Raw genomic sequence first — 20,000 nt, 5'->3', positions numbered from 1 at the left:
AAAACAGATGAGAGAGTTTTCCTCTGTGGTTTTTGTCAGCTGTGACACTGCCAGAGACGCCTCCTCCTACACACTTCTGTCCTCTCATTTTTTTTTTTTACTCATTTCTTTTTAAAGAGTTTTGCTTTTTTGCTTTTTTACATGAAAGCAACAGATCTGCTGTATGTAAGGAGAGTTTCTCAGTTGTTGACTTGGTGAAAAACTACAAAAAAAGCCGCATTGAGTGAAGAAAAAAAACATAATTTAGGAGGAAAAAAAGCCTCTTAAATCCTTTTTTTTTTTTTTTTTTTACCTTGACACAAAATGAGTTTTATTCTGAAAGTTAAAGAAGAAATCAGAATTTTTAGGAGCGAATCAGCTAAAAGTCAGATTTATTTAAAAGCTATGAAAGGTGATCAGTTTATTCTTCCTTTGTGTTTTTCTCTCTTCAGTTATTAAGATTTCTTTTTTTTTTTTTTTTTTTGGGTCCTTTTTGTTCGTTTTCTGGTGGTTGTGTTTCATTTTTTTTTTTTTTTTTTTTTTTGGCTGCAGGTTGATTTCAGAAATGTTTTAGGCTGGAATAAATAAATAAATAAATAAAAATAAAGGAGGGGGGCTTGAATTTTATTTTTTAGAAAGATTCTGTCCATGTGAAAAATGTGTCTAAAAATTGCACTTGAAATAAAGTTTTGTCACATTTGGTTTGATTCACTGACTTTTTTATTTTTTATTTTATTTAAACTGTCTGTAAATATGTTTCATCTACTAGAGAAATGTATTTTTAAGATATTAAAAATTGAGAGAAATGAGACAAAACCAATAAAACCAACACTGCACCACTGCTGACATCAGAGATCCTGCTGGAGACATTTCTGAAGTTGAGTTTAATATTTTTATCTTGTATGAACAGAATGAGTCTCTAACATGATTTTAATAAAAGTTTAGGTGTGAATGAGTCTGTAGAGGCTGTAAAACATCACATTTAGACTCAATGAGAGAAATAAATCCATGTTTTCTGTTGTCATGGCAACAAAGAGGAAAGAAAAGGAAAGTGATATTTTAAATAGCACTTTCTTCGTTTGAGCTATAAAGGAATAAACAGAATGATGAAAATACAGTGCCTGTCAAAAGTATTCATACCTGTTGAACTTTTCCACAGTTTGTCACGTTACAACCACAAACTTAAAAGTCTGTGTAAAGTAAGAATAAATATGTGTTCTGAGTTTGACATACCACAGAAAAGTGTGTTGTTAACCACCCTGCCAAATTTGAATGATAAAAAAAATCGCCAAATATATGAAATTAGGCTTCAAAGTTGTATAAATTGTGTTTTCTCTGCTCCCAAATGCTGAAGCCCCACCTCTACCAGAAACATGGACGCTATGTCTGAGATAGAGCTGCTAACTCGGCGGTTAGCTCAACGGCTAACTCCGCTGCTAGGTCGCCGGCTAACTCAGCTAACTGGCTAACTGTAGACTGTAGTAGTAGTAGTGCTAACTCAGCTAACTGGCTAACTGTAGACTGTAGTAGTAGTAGTGCTAACTCAGCTAGCTGGCTAACTGTAGACTGTAGTAGTAGTAGTGCTAACTCAGCTAACTGACTAACTGTAGACTGTAGTAGTAGTAGTGTGTGCTGAATGTATTTATACCTCTACAGCAGCAGGGGCGGGTTTATGCTAATCACTAAATCCTGAACACAGAAATCTTAAACAGTAGAAAAACAGTTTGTGAAGCCTAGCTCCACAATTCAAATCTGGTCGAAATGCTTTTTACACCTTTTTTAGAAATACATTTAGACCTATTTAATGATGCATGGTGTCTGAAAAGTGCGGCGTGCATAGGTATTCAGCCTCCTTTACTCTGATACCCCTAAATAAAATCCAGTTGTCACCTAATTAGTAAATAGAGTTCACCTGTTCACCTTCAATCTCAGTATAAATACAGCTGTTCTGTGAAGGCCTCAGAGGTTTGTTAGAGAACATTAGTGAACAAACGACATCATGAAGACTAAGAAACACACCAGACAGCTCAGGGATAAAGCTGTGGAGAAGTTTAAAGCAGAGTTAGGTTATAAAAACATTTCCCAAGCTTTGAACATCTCACAGAGCACTGTTCAATCCATCATCTGAAAACGGAAAGCATGGCACAACCGCAAACCTACCAAGACATGGCCGAAGCAGCTAAGAGGCCCACGGTAACTCTGGAGGAGCTGCAGAGATCCACAGCTCAGGTGGGAGAATCTGTCCACACTATTAGTCGTGCACTCCACGAATCTGGCTTTTATGGAAGAGTGGCAAGGAGAAAGCCATTGTTGAAAGAAAGCAATAAGAAGTCCCGTTTGCAGTTTGCCACAAGCCATGTAGGGGACATGGCATGTGGAAGAAGGTGCTCTGGTCAGATGAGACCAAAATTGAACTTTTTGGCCTACATGCAAAACTCTGTGTGGCAGAAATCTAACACTGCACATCAACCTGAACACACCATCCCCACCGTGAAACATGGTGGTGGCAGCATCATGCTTTTCTTCAGCAGAGACAGGGAAGCTGGTCAGAGTTGATGGGAAGATGGAGCTAAATACACAAAATACTCTATCAGGTAAAATACTTAAAGACCTTTTTTATAAAGTGAACTCAGACATTTTCTTCTAAACACATTAAATAGGTCATAAATGTATTTCTAAAAAATGTGTAAAAAGCATTTCAACCATTTAGATTTGAATTGTGGAGCTAGGCTTCACAAACTGTGTTTCAAGATTTCTGTGTTCAGGATTTAGTGGTTAGCATAAACTCGCCCCTGCTGCTGTAGAGGTATAAATACATTCAGCACACACTACTACTACTACTACTATTACAGTCTACAGTTAGCCAGTTAGCTGAGTTAGCCGACGAGTTAGCAGCAGAAAGCTCTCAGATGTAGCGTCCATGTTTCTGGTAGAGGTGTTGACTTTGATTGGCAGGTGACACTTGGTAGGGGGCGGGGCTTCAGCGTCATTCAAATTTGGCAGGGTGGTTAACAACACACTTTTCTGTGGTATGTCAAACTCAGAACACATTTATTCTTACTTTACACAGTTTGTGGTTGTAATGTGAGAAAATGTGGTATGAATGCTTTTGCAAGGCACTTTATATTCTTCATACAAGACCAATTGGCAGCAGGGGGGATTTCAGAATCAGCATACTACAGTTCTTGCAACTGAACTCATGTTTTGAGTGTCGGTGTCATCGGTGTGTTATTTTTTTGGTGCAGGTGAAGAAGGCTCAACTCGTTCTACAGGCTGCAGGTTTAATGGCAGCAGCTCTGGTTCAGAAGGCGTTGACTATTCTCCCTCAGGGTCTTTCTCAGTGGAGCCTTACTTCTGAACATATTCATCTGTCAGCACTCAATGGAAAACATTCATTAGTTTGAAACTTTTTTTTAAAGTCAAAGTGCCTGTCAGACAATATAATGCCTGACAGGTGATGGTTGTGATGCACACTATTTGCATTAACCCAAAGTACTCATCAATTAGTCAGATTGATCTTTACCTGGTTAAATTATTCAACATTTAACCAGGAGATTTTATCCATATGTGTTGTCTTTATCAGTCCTGGGCAGACCAGATAATTCACTGATTTTATTTATATCCTCAACATTTCATAACACAACAACGAGAAAGTGTCTTTGATAACTCAATGAAATGCTGGGTGAATGTTGTGACCATTGACTTTAATTCTTTCAGCTTCCATTGTGAGGAATCTGTTCTGCTTTTGGAGTTTTGGTCAATAGCAGAAGTGGCTACATTGACTGGCAATATGTTGTATTGGTAGACCAACTATTGCTGGTTTATAAATTTTTTTTTAATTTTATTTTTTATGTAGGTGAGATCCTTTTAGTTATTTTTGCTTTGCTGACAGACACTTTAAATCAAGTGTTTTAAGAAAATGAAGGTTTGTTTTCTTCTGATGTTGTACAGCTTTCTCATAAAATGATTTAAATTCTTCATTGAAACTGGTGACATAAATAGATTTGATCTTACTGAGAATAAGGAAGCAAAGACCAGCTAATACCCACACAGCAAATAATGAAATCCTGTTCTTCTTTCATTACTATGTTCTTCCTCTGTTTCTTCTTTCGGTTTCGTCTCATGTCTCTGTTTGGCATCTTTGTCTCTCATTCTGTTTGAAGCATCCTCTTTTATTCTCCATTTATCCCAAATACATTTCACACAAATACCTTCTTCTATCGTGTGTGTGTGTGTGTGTGTGTGTGTGTGTGTGTGTGTGTGTGTGTGTGTGTGTGTGTGTGTGTTCTTTACAAGCATCTGTTTTTCTCCTACTAGAGCCATAAAATCCTAATTTGGGCAAAGAGGTCTGAGTGAAGATTAATCGATGATTAGTTTCTCCTATAAAATATCGATCACCAATAGTCCACAACTCAATATATTCAGTTTACAGTCATAGAGGACAAAAAAACCCTGAAACTATATATATTTAAGAAGCTGAATCAGAGAATTTTTGCATTTTTCCTTTCAAAAATGACTCAAAACACTGAAATGATTACTGTTAGTCTGCAATGAGGCTGTAACGAGCTGCTGATTGATTTCTTAATTAACCATTTAGTCTATAAAATATTAGAAAACTGCAATAAAAAAAATGCAATAAATTAAAGGATCATACTGCTGATTTTCTATATTTTTATTCTTTTACTTACTTCAGGATAAATAAAACTGCAGCCAGGATTGAGGTGTGAAGAAGTGAATGCAAGTCAATGAAACAGGACTGTGTGTGTGTGTGTGTGTGTGTGTTGTTACGACTGTGGTTGTATGTGTGAGAGAGAGAGATGGGTGCAGGTCTGCATTTGTCGTGAGCTGACTTTCATTTCTTGTCTTGATCTTTGTTCTTGTTTCTCAATCCTCAGTGTGTGTATCAGTGGTTAGTGTTACTGGATACTTCTGCAATATTTACACACAACTGGTTGGTGGTTGATGACTCGCCTTATTCTGCCTCAGATTGGCTTCTTGTTGCCTCCTTTGGTTGGGTTAGTAGAGATTGAGCAGGGTTAAAGGAAGAATTTCAGACTAAAAGAAACCTTCCTTTCAACAACTCATCAAGCACCTCGAACCTCCTTTACCGAGACTCTCAGGTAAGAAGACCGACTTTTATAAGTTTTATAAAAAAAAAGTCTTTATGATCGTACAGTCAGTGTGGTCATACCATTGTTAATATAACAATAAGAGTAACAGTGATGTTACCCATGCAGGGAAAGATCAAATCAAGGTAAAAAGACTACAATTTACAAAAACAAACTGTTTATTGAACAGATAAATGAAGTCATAATAATACCAAAAGAAAACTTTCTTTAAAAAAAAAAAAAAAAAAAAAAAAAAGAAAGCCTGGTCAGGTGCACTCAGACAGCCAAAAACATTGAAAACTTTTGTCGGGCTCCACAGAAATAGACACACTCTTTCTTGATGTTGCTCTCATGATGTTTTCTTGGATCTAATTCGATAGGAAATCACACACACACACACACACACAAAACAACAAGAATTGGAAGACGCACATAAAAATGTGTCGCTAATGTACATGTTCTCTTCTTTGTTTCCCGGTGCTCTCCACTTTAATTTGTATTTTAGGTCTCATCTCATTCTGGATATCACTTACAGTCTGTGGAGTTCATGAAAACTGCTAACATGTCATATGAAAAGTCTTGGAGAAGAAAACCTTTGAACACTGCAACAATTCTGGTAAGAATTTAATGGATTTTAATAAACACATGCCTCAGTGTAATCATTGATAACGTCCTACTATCCATATTGGTCAATGTCTTCAATGACACCGAGACTTTGTTAAGAAAATGTGTCTAATTTTCATTTTGTTAATGTTTACAGATAATCATGATGAATGTCTTCAGTGTACTTAGCCTCACATGTCATCCTGCTGAGTACTTACACGGGGACGAATGCTGTCCAAAGTGTCCTCCTGGTAAGATGCAAATAAATAGATTTTTTTTTTTAACTTAGTATTAACTGTTTTTGTTGTACTGTTTAGAGATTAAAGTACTTGGAATTGTAAATTGGTGAACTGCAAGGTACAAGAGCCAGCAAGATGGAAAAACCAGACTTGATGGATTTAATGGATGATTGGATCAATTGATCCCATATCTGGCTCACCATATCACACAAAATCAGAAAAATAATTTGTTTTGTTTGTTTCTTACAGGAGTTCGAGTTCATAGACATTGCACTTGGCACAGATCTACAGCCTGTAAGTACTGCAGTGCTGGGACCTTCATGGATGAACCAACAGACAAGTTGGAGTGCTTCCCCTGTACAAACTGTGATTCAGGTAAACTTCTGTTGTCTATAATTAGTAAAACAGATATATAAAGTTGTGTAAAAATCAGCCTCTTTCTCTGCCCCCAAACATTGAAGCCCCGCCCCCTACCAAGTGTCACCTGTCAAAGTCACCACCTCTACCAGAAACATGGTACATCCTACATGTTGCCAATGTTGAGTATATATTGAGCAGAGAAATATCAAAATGTAAACAGTGCATGTGAGTGATGCAGCACTTTATAATCTGGCATTGTAACTAAATATGGTGATGATAGCACATCAATTAGAATAATGCTGCCATATTCAAACACGTGTTCTCAGTGTTTCCATTGGACTGCCGTGTGTGTCTGCTAGTGCTAATTCTGCTAGAACTGGCTAAAGATCACACTGAAATAGGAAATGTTCAGGACATGCTTAAATTAGTCTGCAGTTTTCAATTGAAGTGATTGAGATGCAGAGTGAATTCTTGCAGGATTCAGGTGTAATATGACGATACCTTACGGAAAGATATCAGGAACAGCAGCTGCAGCAACCAAGAAATGAGAAATGAAAGCAGTATTTAGTAAAGGGAGGAGTGGGAGGTCTGAATCTGATTTGGATTTTAAACAACTGGTGAAGATTAGATGATTGCTTTTTAAATGTTGTTGGAGTGGGGATAAAAGGTCAATCTGGCTTTTGTCCTCCCACATTTTAAAATTAATCAACTTTTAACTTGTTGGTGTTTTTCTCCACCCTAACCCTGTTCACAGGTTCTGGTTTGAGGATGAAGAGACCATGCACAATAACATCAGATACAGTTTGTGAACTGCTGGATGGATTCTACTGTCTGGACTTTGAGAAAGACAGCTGTAGGACAGCACAGAAACACACAAGCTGTCAACCAGGACAATATATCAGCCACAACGGTTTGAAATGATAACGTTCTTTAAAGAGCAACTTTACACAAGTGTAGGAATGTCTGCACTTATATAGCGTTATGTTTTTATGGAGGAATGATTATTAATGTGCACACATGAAACATATCTCATATTAGAGTGGGTATTATAATAATAGGTATAGTCCTTCTTGTTGGCTACACAAGAGGTGAATTATAATGGTAATGATATAATTGGTATGAGAGACCTGATAAACAGATGAAATGTTACCTGAGAAACAGTGAGTCAAATCAACAGCACAACAGCTTAGTTCTGAATTGAAGTTATTAATTATGAAAGCACCGGAGTTTAAGCAAGTTGACAAGCTGAGGAAGGTTTTGTAGGAATACTTGATCATCATTGGGGTTCATTGGGGTGACTTCTGACTGAGAATGGAGTTTGATGTGCAGGGATAAGAAGCTGGACTCTGGGTCTTTTAATGATGATCAGATTTGTGTGTCCAGCTCCTGTTTTATGCTTTCCTAGTCTTAATCCTTAACTGTCAGTTAACAGTCAACAGTTTGTTGATCCACTTCATAGCTGTTGTATTTGTGCAGGAACGGCCCTCACAGACACTGTGTGCACTGACTGCAGTAATGACACATTCTCCAATGGGACATTTACATCTTGTCAGCCACATACAAAGTAAGTAAAACAGCAGATAGTGAAACTATTTACAACTGCAGTCAATGTCATATATATCTAAATGTTCATGTGATGTGTTTCCCTGAATTATTCCAGATGTGAATCACTAAATCGTCACCTGATAAAAGCAGGGACTTCTTCAACTGATGCACAATGTGGAGAATTAAGTCTAAAAACAGCAATAATTGTGAGGAGTGTTGTTGTTGTGGTACTTCTTGTGGCACTTGTATGTGTATATCTACGTCCATCTTTCTGTCTCAGAAGAAACTTTCTTCGAAACCCAGGTAAGATTTATATGAATTAAATAAACATCATACTTTTTGTCACATCATGATGTTAAGATGATTTACTCATTGATATTGTTTTAATATAGAAGAAAGAAGAAATGGTGCAGATACTTTCCAAGAAGTTGAAATCAGTCTTCCATGATGTTCACCTGCAGGAACTGGAGTCTGTCCTCAGATGAACTGGATGAGTCAGGTCACACACTAACCTGTCAGCAGTCTATCACAGGACTAACACATGCAGAGCAGCTGCAAGTGTTTACTCTGTAGGAGGGATGACATGAGGAGGATGTACAAACTGTGGGGTGGCAACACAAAAAAATGCCATTTAATTTTATATGTTGGGCCTTGTACCAAATGCATGAGGCAAAAGCAGTCAATCTGTTGAAAGGCACTATGTCAAACAAAAGGACTTTAAGGATGTGTTACGTGCTGTGTGGTATTTGGTGCGGTTTCCTTGTTTTTCCTCATTTTCCTTTTCACTAGGTACCGCCCGCCTTCCCCCACTGATTAACGCAGCTGTGGCACATCAGGCCTGGCGTTTAAGAGTTGGCCTTCCGGCAGCGTGCCGATCGGAGCTCTGTGTGTGTCCAGTATCAGAGCGTAGTGTTTCTGTCCAGTGGCGTGGTTTGACTGCCTCATCATCTTCATCAATCGGTTTCCCCTATTTTGGAAGCTCGTTCTTAATTTGGCCATTAATAAATTGAGTTTTGATTTGATCTCTGGTGCTTTATTAGTATACTTTTGGTTGAGTTGTTTTGCTTGTTACTTCCCTCACTCCTAGACATAATCGGGGTCGTAACAGGATGTTACAGACAGTCCAAAGCGCTCCTTTAAAGTGCATTTCCAGCTGTTCACAGGGCTAAAAGGAAGTGACCGCTGTACAGACATTAACTGTACTCAATAGACAAGTAGAGATTTTCTTTGTGTTCAACAGAGCACATTATCCAAAGACATCAATGCTGGTTAATATTTATATTATAGACTGTATGGGTTGCAGAGGATCATCCTGACCTCAGCTGCCTGGAGTTATTATTTCTGTGTAAATTAATCAAGTCAATAATTAATTAACTGATAAAGAAAATGAACAAAAATACAAAAAGATTTAATTTTCTTTCAATTCATTTACATGTGTTCATTTAATTCTTTGTATTAATTTTAAGTGTTACAAGCAATGAAAAAATAATAGAGTTAACTGAAATAAAAATGATAAGGATGATAATGATTAACTAAAACTAAACATAATTGTAGTTAAAATCACCTTAGTTTTAGTTTTCTCTCTCAATTTTTACTGTATTCTGTTCAATTTGACTTCTTGCAATAACAGGCAAGTGTCAGTAGGTGGCAGCAGAGCAGAGGCCTTACTTTTCTAGAAGGAGAGACATCTTCCAGGCAGAAAACAATACACAGCAATATATATGAATATTTAGACTATGTCTTTGTCATAGACTGAATGAGTTATGAGATTAAAGACTTTAATAACTGATAACATTTTAACAGGAAGTAGGTTACAGAACATTGGGAATGTGAAATACAAACTGAACATTGAAGATATAACAATGTATGAAAAACAATGAGAGAATGACAGTTTCAGATGGATTTGGAAATGAGATACCTCCTCTGACTTTCTGACCTGTACAGTCTGGTAGAAGTCCACACAGTGAGGAATATTTGTGCACAGTGTCAGTCTTTCTTTTTTACAGCAGTGATCCAGGAGGACTTTTTAGTTTCAACTTCATGAAAAACTCTGGTCTGCTGTTTGCAACTTTAGGGCATTTCATATTTGGATCCTCTTTCTTCTTACACAGCCATTTGATTTCCTGGCAACAAACTGTTCCTCCCTTCCTCTGATGAAAGTCGGATAGAATGAAATAAAAATACACTTGCACTACAAATGCACTTTTTTCCATTTTTTAAGTCCAGGCTGATGAAATATATAAAAGTAACAACTGCAGCGATTAAAAAGGATGTGAAATGTAAAGGTTCAGCTATTTAACAGGGAAACAGCTTATGGAAAGAAGTATTTATGGATTTGATTTGTACATTTCTGTGTTTTTTGCAGCAGATTACAGCCACCTGTTGATCTATGGGATAGTGTGAAATGATTTGTACGACTATGTATTGCATCACCTGTGTGCACAAGGCCAAAAAACAGGGACCCAGGACAAAACAACTGACCAATTGCTCAAATGGAGCTGAATATGTCAATTAAAACATGTTTGAGAGCTACAGATTAAAAGTCTTCTTCTTCATGTTAGTAACTGTGCCTCAGCTGGAGTCAAATCAATCAAATCAGCCATTTGATTTCCTGGCAGCAAACTGTTTCTTCCACTGTCTTTGGTTTCTGTTTTGGATCACGTTTTGGGAAAAGGACATGAAATCCCAAATCTACTAAAGTATGGCATGGATTGTAAACCGGCACATTCATTCTGGGTCTCAAGTACTTTCCAGTCTGTTGTTTCTCATTCAAAGTTTATGGCTAATAATGAAACTTGGCAAGCTTCACATCGGAGCGTTCAGGCTGAATCGAAACTGTGCAGCTCTGTTGGCCTGTTGAGTTCATCCAGCACCAGAAACAGCTGTGAATGAGAGGGGAAGTTAAAGATGTCATATTTCAGTTATGTTCTGCTTGCGCAACAGTTGTTTGAAAAAGTGTTACTATCCCTCTCTGTGTTGTTAACTGTTCCTCTCTCTCTCTCTCTCTCCCTCTGAAGTCTGCCCACCTAGAGTTCAGTTTCTGTTCCACATGTCTTCCTATTAAAGAGGAGTTTTTCCTCACTAGTGTCAATAAGTGTTGCTCATGGAGGAATGCTGGGTCTCTGTAAACGAACCCTTTCATTCATGAACATATTGATCACTGCAGTGGACAGCTATTCAACAGCTGTTTTCTTACATATGCTTAAGGCAGGGACTGTTAACAGGCACAGTCTTTCTGGGTCTCAGTTACTGCACAGACACTGTAGTCTCTCATCTGGCTGTTTTTAGACTTCAATGTTTCTGTTTGACATGTCTTCCTACCAATGGTGTGCACAAGGGGGGGGGGGTGGCAGTCGCCCCTCCTCGTGGCCCAATTGTTGAAAAAACGCACGCTAAAGTGCCCTCCTGGTTGGCAAAATACACTAAACTGCCCTTTCGGGTGGCAAAAACGCTTGCTAAAGTGCCCTCTTCAGTGGCGAGAACGTGCTGTATGTGCCCTTTTTTTTTGTTCGCCCCCGCCCTTCAAAAAGTCTGTGCGCGCCACTGCTTTCTACCTAGAGTTCAGTTTGTGTTTGACATTCCCATTAAAGGGAAGCTTTTCCTCGCTGCTGTTGCCATGTGTTGCTCATTGAGGAATTATAGGTCTGTCTGTTTCTGTTTCAGTTTCTGTTTCCAAGAACCCACTGAGGGCTGAGGAACTGGGATGGATACAGTCCAGAAACACGAAGGCTGTTTTCTGTTTTCATTTTTCTTGAACAGGTATTTTTTTTACCCAGACAAATAAGATAGAACTGTTAACAGGCACATTCTTTCTGGGTCTCAGTTACTGCACAGACACTGTAGTCTCTCGTCTGGCTGTTTTTAGACTTCAATGTTTCTGTTTGACATGTCTTCCTACCAGTGGTGTGCACAAGGGGGGGCAGGGGTGGCAATCACCCCCCCTCGTGGCCCAATTGTTGAAAAACACACGCTAAAGTGCCCTCTTGGGAGGCAAAACACACTAAACTGCCCTCTTGGGTGGCAAAAACGCTTGCTAAAGTGCCCTCTTCAGTGGCGAGAATGTGCTGTATGTGCCCTTTTTGTTTCTGTTCGCCCCCGCCCTTCAAAAAGTCTGTGCGCGCCACTGCTTTCTACCAAGAGTTCAGTTTGTGTTTGACATTCCCATTAAAGGGAAGCTGCTGTTGCCATGTGCTCATTGAGGAATTCTAGGTCTGTCTGTTTCTGTTTCAGTTTCTGTTTCCAAGAACCCACTCAGGGCTGAGGAACTGGGATGGATACAGTCCAGAAACACGGAGGCTACTCTCTGTGTTCATTTTTCTTTAAGAGGGAATTTTTTTTTTACCCAGACAAATAAGATAGGACATTTTATTGCTTATTCTCTGTATAGCAGGGATGTATCACTACTCTTAATTAGATAAAACAATCAGTTGTTTTTATGACCATAGGCATCCTGGTGGAGATACAACTCATAAAATCCAAAATATATTAAAAATATTTGTGAAATTGTTTTACTTTAGGTGCAAATGAAATAACTGGTACCTGCCTGTTTAATGGTTAAAATAACACAGGGACAACCAACCCAACGAGGGGGGCAGTTGTATTTGACGTTAACAGTTGGATCTATTCAGGATCCAAGTTATGAGGAATTCAAAGTAAAAAGTGTGACTACCAACCTTGTTCTCCCTTACTGTAACCAGATGTATTTGCCTGAATTTAAAATCAAGTTAACTACTCATGCTGCCTGGTTGAACGTGCTGCTCCACTTCTATCATGTATCTCCTGCTCTGCTTAGAAAATGAATAGAATTTGAGATAGAAATCGGCTATATCCTTGACTTTACTTGGGCAATAAAATGAAAATACAGATATTTAAATCATCTTGTTGCATCTTACATGCATGCAACTTTATTATAAATATCCAACATGTGAGGTAAAACTCTCCTGATCTGATACTGACTGACATCATAGATGTGTCATTAGGCCAGAGTTAAACACAGAAACGTGTTTATTATCCAGATATGGAAGTTATTTGACATGTTACCTCCCCTTGGTTCACGTAAGGAGGTGAGCTCAGCTTTCATGCTCCCTCCTGCTTAAATAACCCTGCTCTGGTGCAGGCTGTGCTCATTCTCTTCTTTAACTTCCTTTTTTTCCCACATACAGCAGTCAAAATGGTAAGTAGCTCTCAAAGAGAAATTAGTTGTATTCATTATTACTTTATTTACTTTTTGACTTTTGTTTTGGATATTACCTGTAATTTGATGGCTTCAGTTTTGTGTCTTTTGAACCCTGAAACTTAAGAGTTTTGGAGTTGTTTTATTTCTTCACTGTTGACAGAGATAAGCTGGCTGCTCCTTTCTGCTTCCAGTCCTTGCATGCATCTCTCTCCTCTCTGGGGCTGAAACAGATAACAGTCTTCTTGTCTGACTTTGGGGAAGATGGAAAATAAGTGTAAATGTTGGAGTCTTTCATAAGTCCTATAGAGGTGTAATTTGGACGCTGAAATGTATTTAAAGGAACAGTCCTACATTTTGGATAATACATTTATTTGCCATTAATCTTTGGTTCAGATACAGTGTCAGTCTGTCTCAGGGGAACAGACGAAAGATGGAAATGAGTTAGAGCACTGTTATATTTTCTGCCAGGCCTGCACAGTATACTTACATAATTGCCTGGACACCAGATTGCTCCAGATGCTGACTTGTTCTCCTCAATATTCACAATTAAACTGGCAGTTATCCAAAAGTTCAGTTACTGTCATAGCTCAATTTTAGCATTATGGAGCATAGGAAGAATTTGGGGTTTTATCGAGACATACAATTTAGAGAAAATGCATCTCGGTCTGCATCTAATGACTTTTTTTCTTCAGTGCTCAACTAAATACCCTTTGCAGTAAGAATAAGTGTTTAGTTTAAAACGTTTGTGTTCTTCCTTTTCCACAGGCAGTGTACTGTCCATATTGTCGAAATGAATTGGTCGGACATGTTGGACGTCTTTGTAACTCCTGTCACGGTGACATTGGCTTTTTGGCACCTGTTCTATATGGTAAGCTAAGTGTATTGTGCATGATGTGAACTGAATAAACTTAATTTATTATATTTATGTTATATTTGATTAGACTTGTTGTGGATCGCTGCATTTTTAATGATCCTGTTCTCCTTTCCTATCAGGCAGAGGAACAGTATCAGGTCAAATGACAGAGGCAGCCCTCTTCCATCAATACTTCGCCGAGCGCCACAGAACTGAGGTGATTCTTGATTCTGTTGTGTTGTGTCTGTAATGTGTTGTTTGAATTTACATTAAATTGTCTAAATGTGTTCTTTTCATTTGCTTGTGTTGTCTTTAAGTTGCAGTGCATTGAGCTCTCAGGGTCACTGTAGAAATAGTATCTGCATGATGACAGTCAGGGATGTGCCTAAGCCTAAACTTTTGTTAAAAATTAACTGAGTACAGTAGTTCATGAGAAAATTGTGAAGAAAGATTTACTGTGGCTGAGTGAGATAATCAGAGAACACAAGCAAATAGAAAAACAACACTGCAACATCGTGCATCTGAATTTATTGATTATTCATCATCTCCAAATCCAAGGATGCTGCACAACTGGAACTTGGTGACCTGATAGAAATCTTCCGTGCTGGCTATCAGCACTGGGCTGTGTACGTTGGTGATGGGTTCGTTGTTGAATTGGTTGCCTTTGGTGAGTCATTTCTCTGCAGTTTCGGTCCTGTCACACTCAAACACGGACCTGTCATAGTAAAGACCATCATATAGCAGCTAAGGTTAATTATTCTGCAGACCTGAGTGCAGGCTTTGTTTACTTACTGGGTTGAACCTCATAAAACTCATCATAAAAATTTTTACAACCTTTAGCAGTTAGCACATATCCCTTTTTATAATGTGTGTGCCTCTTTGTCATCCTCTCATATTTAGGAACAGGCAGTTCTGGGGTTTCATCAACCATATCAGGATTTTTGGTGGGGGGCCAAGTGAGGAAAGAAAAACTCCAAGCTGTGGTTGAAAAAGACAAATGGGAAAAAAATAACACAAAACATCCGAGCAGCGACAACCAGTTGAGACCCAGGCAAAAGCATGAAATTGTGAAAGAAGCCCTTTCACGTGTGGGAATGACTCAGTACAGTGTTTCCCGGTGGAACTGTGAGCACTTTGCCACCTTGTGCCGTTATGGAAAAGCCGTGTCTCTTCAGGTATGTAGGCGGATGGTTTATATGGATGATTAAAAATGCCCAATTATAAAGAAAATTAAGTGAAATGAAATTCACACTCACTCCACAGTTTTTTGGACCAAGCATAACATTTCTGCTTTTAATCCATTTTGAGAGAATATATTAGAGAATTATGGAAAAAATGTCAAAGTGGTGTAACCATAAAAACTTTGTACCAAATAATTCAACTTGCTTAAAAACAGTAAATTCTCAATAAAACACCATATCAACTAGTTTGGCATGATTTTACATTATAACTTTTTATATTAAATAAAGCTAATGGAATACAATTGTTCTAAATATTACATTTAATCTGGAGAATCATGGAGATCAGGAACCATTTACATATTTACATTTACAAGTCCACTTAAATACACCGTAGGTGTATAAAATATTTAATATTTATCATTTGTGGTTACACCATTTTGACATTTTCAGGAGCATTCAGTCTTACTTTTGGTAAAAAATGGTCCAAACATCATTTCAAATGATATAAAACCAACAAAAATATAAAATGTTGCCAACCCTTGTTTGTCACTGACCCAAAAACATGTTCTTCAAGGCCATCTGCCAGCAGGGCAAAGAAGTATACTATTATATTCTGATTGACATTAAACTAACTATCTGCCAGTCAATATAATATTTCATGTATATGTTTGTGGGATTTCAGTATTAGTATACTACAGTTCTTGCGACTAAAGTCATATTTTGTGTGTCTGTGTGTTACTATTTGGCACAGGTGATGCAGGCGGCAGATACTGTTGCTAAGGCCGGAATTTTTGGTTTGCTGGGTTCCTTGGCTTCAGGATCCATGTCCTCAGCTGTCCCAGGATCCTACTCCTCCTGAATATATTCCTCTGTCTGATATTTTTTCAGTCAAACGGCATGTGATCTATCATAATCTGGTTCCATGCCACTTCCTCATGCTGCATTCCCATTTTCTTACTTTTACCGTTCTCCACCAGTCCACCAGATGCCCCCTGACCTTTCTGACTGAGTGGGAATTCAGATAATCACTTGTATACTTATTTCCATATTATATTAATGTAAGGTCCAATATATGTTGGTTAATTTTGAGAAGGATTGTGCTAACTAGGTTTTGGTGTCTCATCTCCCAACCTGAATTGCATTTCCTCATTAGTTCAGTCAGTATTTAGTCCTGTTTTCTGTCTCATTGGATCAGTTATTCTGGAGGGTTTTGCCTGTTTGCACTTCTGTATCCTGTTCCTGAGTTTTGAATAAAGTTATATTCCCTAAGTTCCTGCTATGTCCTGCATTTGGATCCACCTGCTCCACTCTTCATGACCAAATGTTCCCAATGCCTCTGTGAAAGCTAATGTATAAGCATACTTCCATATATTCTCTGATTTAATGCACTTAGACTGTGTTATTTGGACTTTGTAATGTTTGAACACTGTATTTGATGCACAGATAATAACTATAGAATAGAAACATCTCTGCTGGGGTTGCAAAAAGATTTCCAGCAAGTTTCATTGTTTCATTTTTACATACTTTAAATGGTCACAGCTCCTCCTAGTGGGCATCCAGACAAATAATGTGCTGTACAATAATCATGTATTTGTCACATCACTTTTATTATCTATGTTTTGGACAGATATACAGAAGTTTATTTCCATCACACTAAGGATCCTGCTAACTAAATTTGAAAGTGATAATAATAATAATAATAATAATAATAATAATAATAATAATAGTATGATTTAAATATCAGTGTCATTTTTAAAGGGCCACTCCACCTATTTTACACATGAAGACTTGGATCACGAGTTCATGGACATCCTCCATGAAGATATTGAAGCATGGCACCAACAACCCCATCCTTTGGACATTAATAAAACAACACTATACCTCTTCAACGCATGATTCAATTAGCACCAATTGTGTGTGGTATCTTCAAATGTAAATAACCAACACTTCTTGTTTGTACTCTTTCAGAAGAAAATGAGGTGATCTCACATTTAGCACTTGGATCATTGAATCAATAATAATCGTGTCTAAAAACTGACACAAAATACTCAATTATATTTTCCATTAATTCGTGTGAAGTCATCCTGTTCTCTGGCACTGCTGCTGAATTTTCAGATAAAATCATGACGTGGGCTTATTTGGAGCACACATGGGCTTAAATGGTGTCAATTAAGCACATGACAGACTTTTGACTTTTTTCATCAAATATCTTTATTTTATATTCCGAAATCTACATGAACTAATGAATACATTTTCAAATGTGAGACGAATCTTGCTTTATAAAAAATTATCTCCCTTATAAATCATAGTAGTATCAAGTCAGTATCCATGAAAAACAGCTGAACTGAAGAACTTGAAGAACTTGAAAAAAGTTTTGAACAAATGTTTTATGTTGTCATGGCCTCAAAGAGGTAGGAAAAGCAAATAAAGCACTTTCTTGGTGTGACCTACAAAGGGTTAAAAGAACTGGGCTGATGGCAAGAATTTGAAAGCCGGGACGTTGTAGTACTAATTTAATTCCACCAGATGGCAGTAGTGCAACACATAGGATGCAAGCTTCGTGTCATGATATCTGGTCAAAAACAACATTTATTTCACCCATTTAACTTTTTGGGCAACCTTGTATGAGGATTAGGGGCTAAATAGATTTAATTTTTCACCTAACCCTAACTCCTAACCCACCAAAAGTTCCTGCATGACACAGAATAATGTTAGAAAATAGCTAAACTTTAAACCTGCAGGGGGCAGTAAGCACACCTAGCAGCGTCTACACTGCTGGAACTAAACAACAAAGAAGTAGAAGGTGGGAACCTTAGTCGCCGGTTCCTACTCGGACTCATTTACAACTCGGACAGTATTACAATCGGCTCCCGTTATTTTTCTGATTTTTTATTTATTTTTTTAACAGCGTGAAATTACCGGTAAATATTCCCGGTTCGCGTATTCACGTTTCTTTATTTGTTACGTGTTGAGTTTTAAAAGCTGAAGCTGGTTACCTGGTTACCTGGTTACCGGTTACCTGGTTACCTGGTTACCGGAGAGTGCTACGTGGACAGTTAACGTCCGTTGCCCCGGGATACAGCTGTTAATCTAGATATAACCTTAATAATAACACATATTTATAACTATTGTAACTATAAATGTTTTAATTAAAGGAGAGTTTAGGTGGAGAAGAGTCAGTACAGAGTTAGCATGGAGGTCAGTCTGTGCTTCATCCTCCTGCTGCTGATTTAACGTTTAATTAATTAAAGAAAGAAAAGATAATATTCATCTTTATATCAGCTGTGAGTCTGTAAACATGATGTATTCATCCAGAAGGAAACCTGTCCTCTACTTCAAAGAGGAGCGAAGGTAAGATTGTGTTTTAATTCAGATAAAAGTATCTAAATACTGTAGTACAGTCTGAGGTACTTGTACTTTACTGCAGTACAGTTTGAGGTATTTGTACTTTACTGTAGTACAGTTAGAGGTACTTGTACTTTACTGTAGTACAGTTTGAGGTATTTGTACTTTACTGCAGTACAGTCTGGGCTACTTGTACTTTACTGTAGTACAGTTAGAGGTACTTGTACTTTACTGTAGTACAGTTAGAGGTACTTGTACTTTACTCAAGTACAGTTTGAGGTACTAGTACTTTACTGTAGTATTTCCATGTGATGCTACTTTCTACATCTCAGAGGGAAATATTGTACTTTCTACTCCACTACATTTATTTAACAGCTTTAGTTACTTTTCAGATGCAGATTTGACTCAATGGAAAATATAACAAGCTTTTAAAATACAACACATTGTTAAAGATGAAACCAGTCAGCAGTGTGTAGTCGGCTCACATTTCAGATGTCTATGAGTTGTTAACAGCTCCACCAAATACTGATTCTTCCCTCTAAACTTCTCACATGCTTTCATTTCAATAAATATTCAAATGATCCAATATTTCAGCAAAAATCAAAGATTAGAGAAAAAGCCTAAAAACTGAAAACACATTTGTGTATCAGAACTTTGTTTTTTCTTCTTTCCCATTAATCATCTCAGCAGCCCTCACATTTATCTGCTGACCATTTGGAGGGCCCCCACCCCTAGGTTGGGAACCACTGGACTAAACTAGCTAACTGTATATAAAGTAGTATAAACTAGCTAACTGTATATAAAATAGTGTAAACTAGCTAACTGTATATAAAGTAGTATAAACTAGCTAACTGTATATAAAGTAGTATAAACTAGCTAACTGTATATAAAGTAGTATAAACTAGCTAACTGTATATAAAATAGTGTAAACTAGCTAACTGTATATAAAGTAGTATAAACTAGCTAACTGTATATAAAGTAGCGTAAACTAGCTAACTGTATATAAAGTAGTATAAACTAGCTAACTGTATATAAAGTAGTATAAACTAGCTAACTGTATATAAAATAGTTTAAACTAGCTAACTGTATATGAAGTAGTGTAAACTAGCTAACTGTATATAAAATAGTGTAAACTAGCTAACTGTCTATAAAGTAGTATAAACTAGCTAACTGTATATAAAGTAGTGTAAACTAGCTAACTGTATATAAAGTAGTATAAACTAGCTAACTGTATATAAAGTAGTATAAACTAGCTAACTGTATATAAAGTAGTATAAACTAGCTAACTGTATATAAAGTAGTATAAACTAGCTCCACCTCCAGCAGCTACAACAGTAACATGCTGCTCTAACACTGATGCTTCACTAATAATAATCTAATGATGTCATATATAATAATATATCACTACTTTTACTGTAATACTGCATACTACATCACTATAATACTGCAGTACTTTTACTGTAATACTGCATACTACATCACTATAATACTGCAGTACTTTTACTGTAATACTGCATACTACATCACTATAATACTGCAGTACTTTTACTGTAATACTGCATACTACATCACTATAATACTGCAGTACTTTTACTGTAATAGGTTTTTTAA

General features: G+C 37.3%; 3 protein-coding genes across 3 annotated transcripts in view; all 3 read left to right on the top strand.

Moving 5' to 3' along the window:
* The first annotated feature begins 5,853 nt into the window (after positions 1-5,853).
* On the top strand, positions 5,854-8,319 carry LOC128362859 (tumor necrosis factor receptor superfamily member 14-like). The gene is made up of 6 exons (XM_053323712.1): positions 5,854-5,941; positions 6,179-6,304; positions 7,044-7,199; positions 7,766-7,853; positions 7,950-8,079; positions 8,227-8,319. Exons 1-6 carry the CDS (start codon positions 5,854-5,856, stop codon positions 8,317-8,319), a joined length of 681 nt encoding a protein of 226 aa, XP_053179687.1.
* A 4,683-nt stretch (positions 8,320-13,002) lies between these two features.
* On the top strand, positions 13,003-15,911 carry LOC128363225 (phospholipase A and acyltransferase 4-like). Its single transcript, XM_053324171.1, has 6 exons — positions 13,003-13,007; positions 13,776-13,878; positions 14,004-14,080; positions 14,422-14,530; positions 14,764-15,038; positions 15,796-15,911. The coding sequence occupies exons 1-6, from the start codon at positions 13,005-13,007 to the stop codon at positions 15,901-15,903; spliced, it is 675 nt and encodes a 224-aa protein (XP_053180146.1). The 5' UTR covers positions 13,003-13,004; the 3' UTR covers positions 15,904-15,911.
* Positions 15,912-17,922: 2,011 nt separating this feature from the next.
* b4galt7 (xylosylprotein beta 1,4-galactosyltransferase, polypeptide 7 (galactosyltransferase I)) overlaps positions 17,923-20,000 on the top strand; it is a 9,179-nt gene continuing 7,101 nt past the window's right edge. The window contains exon 1 of the mRNA XM_053324167.1: positions 17,923-18,395. Coding sequence (XP_053180142.1) covers positions 18,343-18,395 — 53 coding nt within the window. The 5' untranslated portion in view covers positions 17,923-18,342. The remainder of the gene's footprint in view (positions 18,396-20,000) is intronic.

This window comes from Scomber japonicus, chromosome 8 (genome assembly GCF_027409825.1).
Source record: "Scomber japonicus isolate fScoJap1 chromosome 8, fScoJap1.pri, whole genome shotgun sequence".
Classification (NCBI taxonomy): domain Eukaryota; kingdom Metazoa; phylum Chordata; class Actinopteri; order Scombriformes; family Scombridae; genus Scomber; species Scomber japonicus.
The sequence above is the reverse complement of the archived record's forward strand: the minus strand, read 5'-3'. Positions and strand labels throughout refer to the sequence as shown.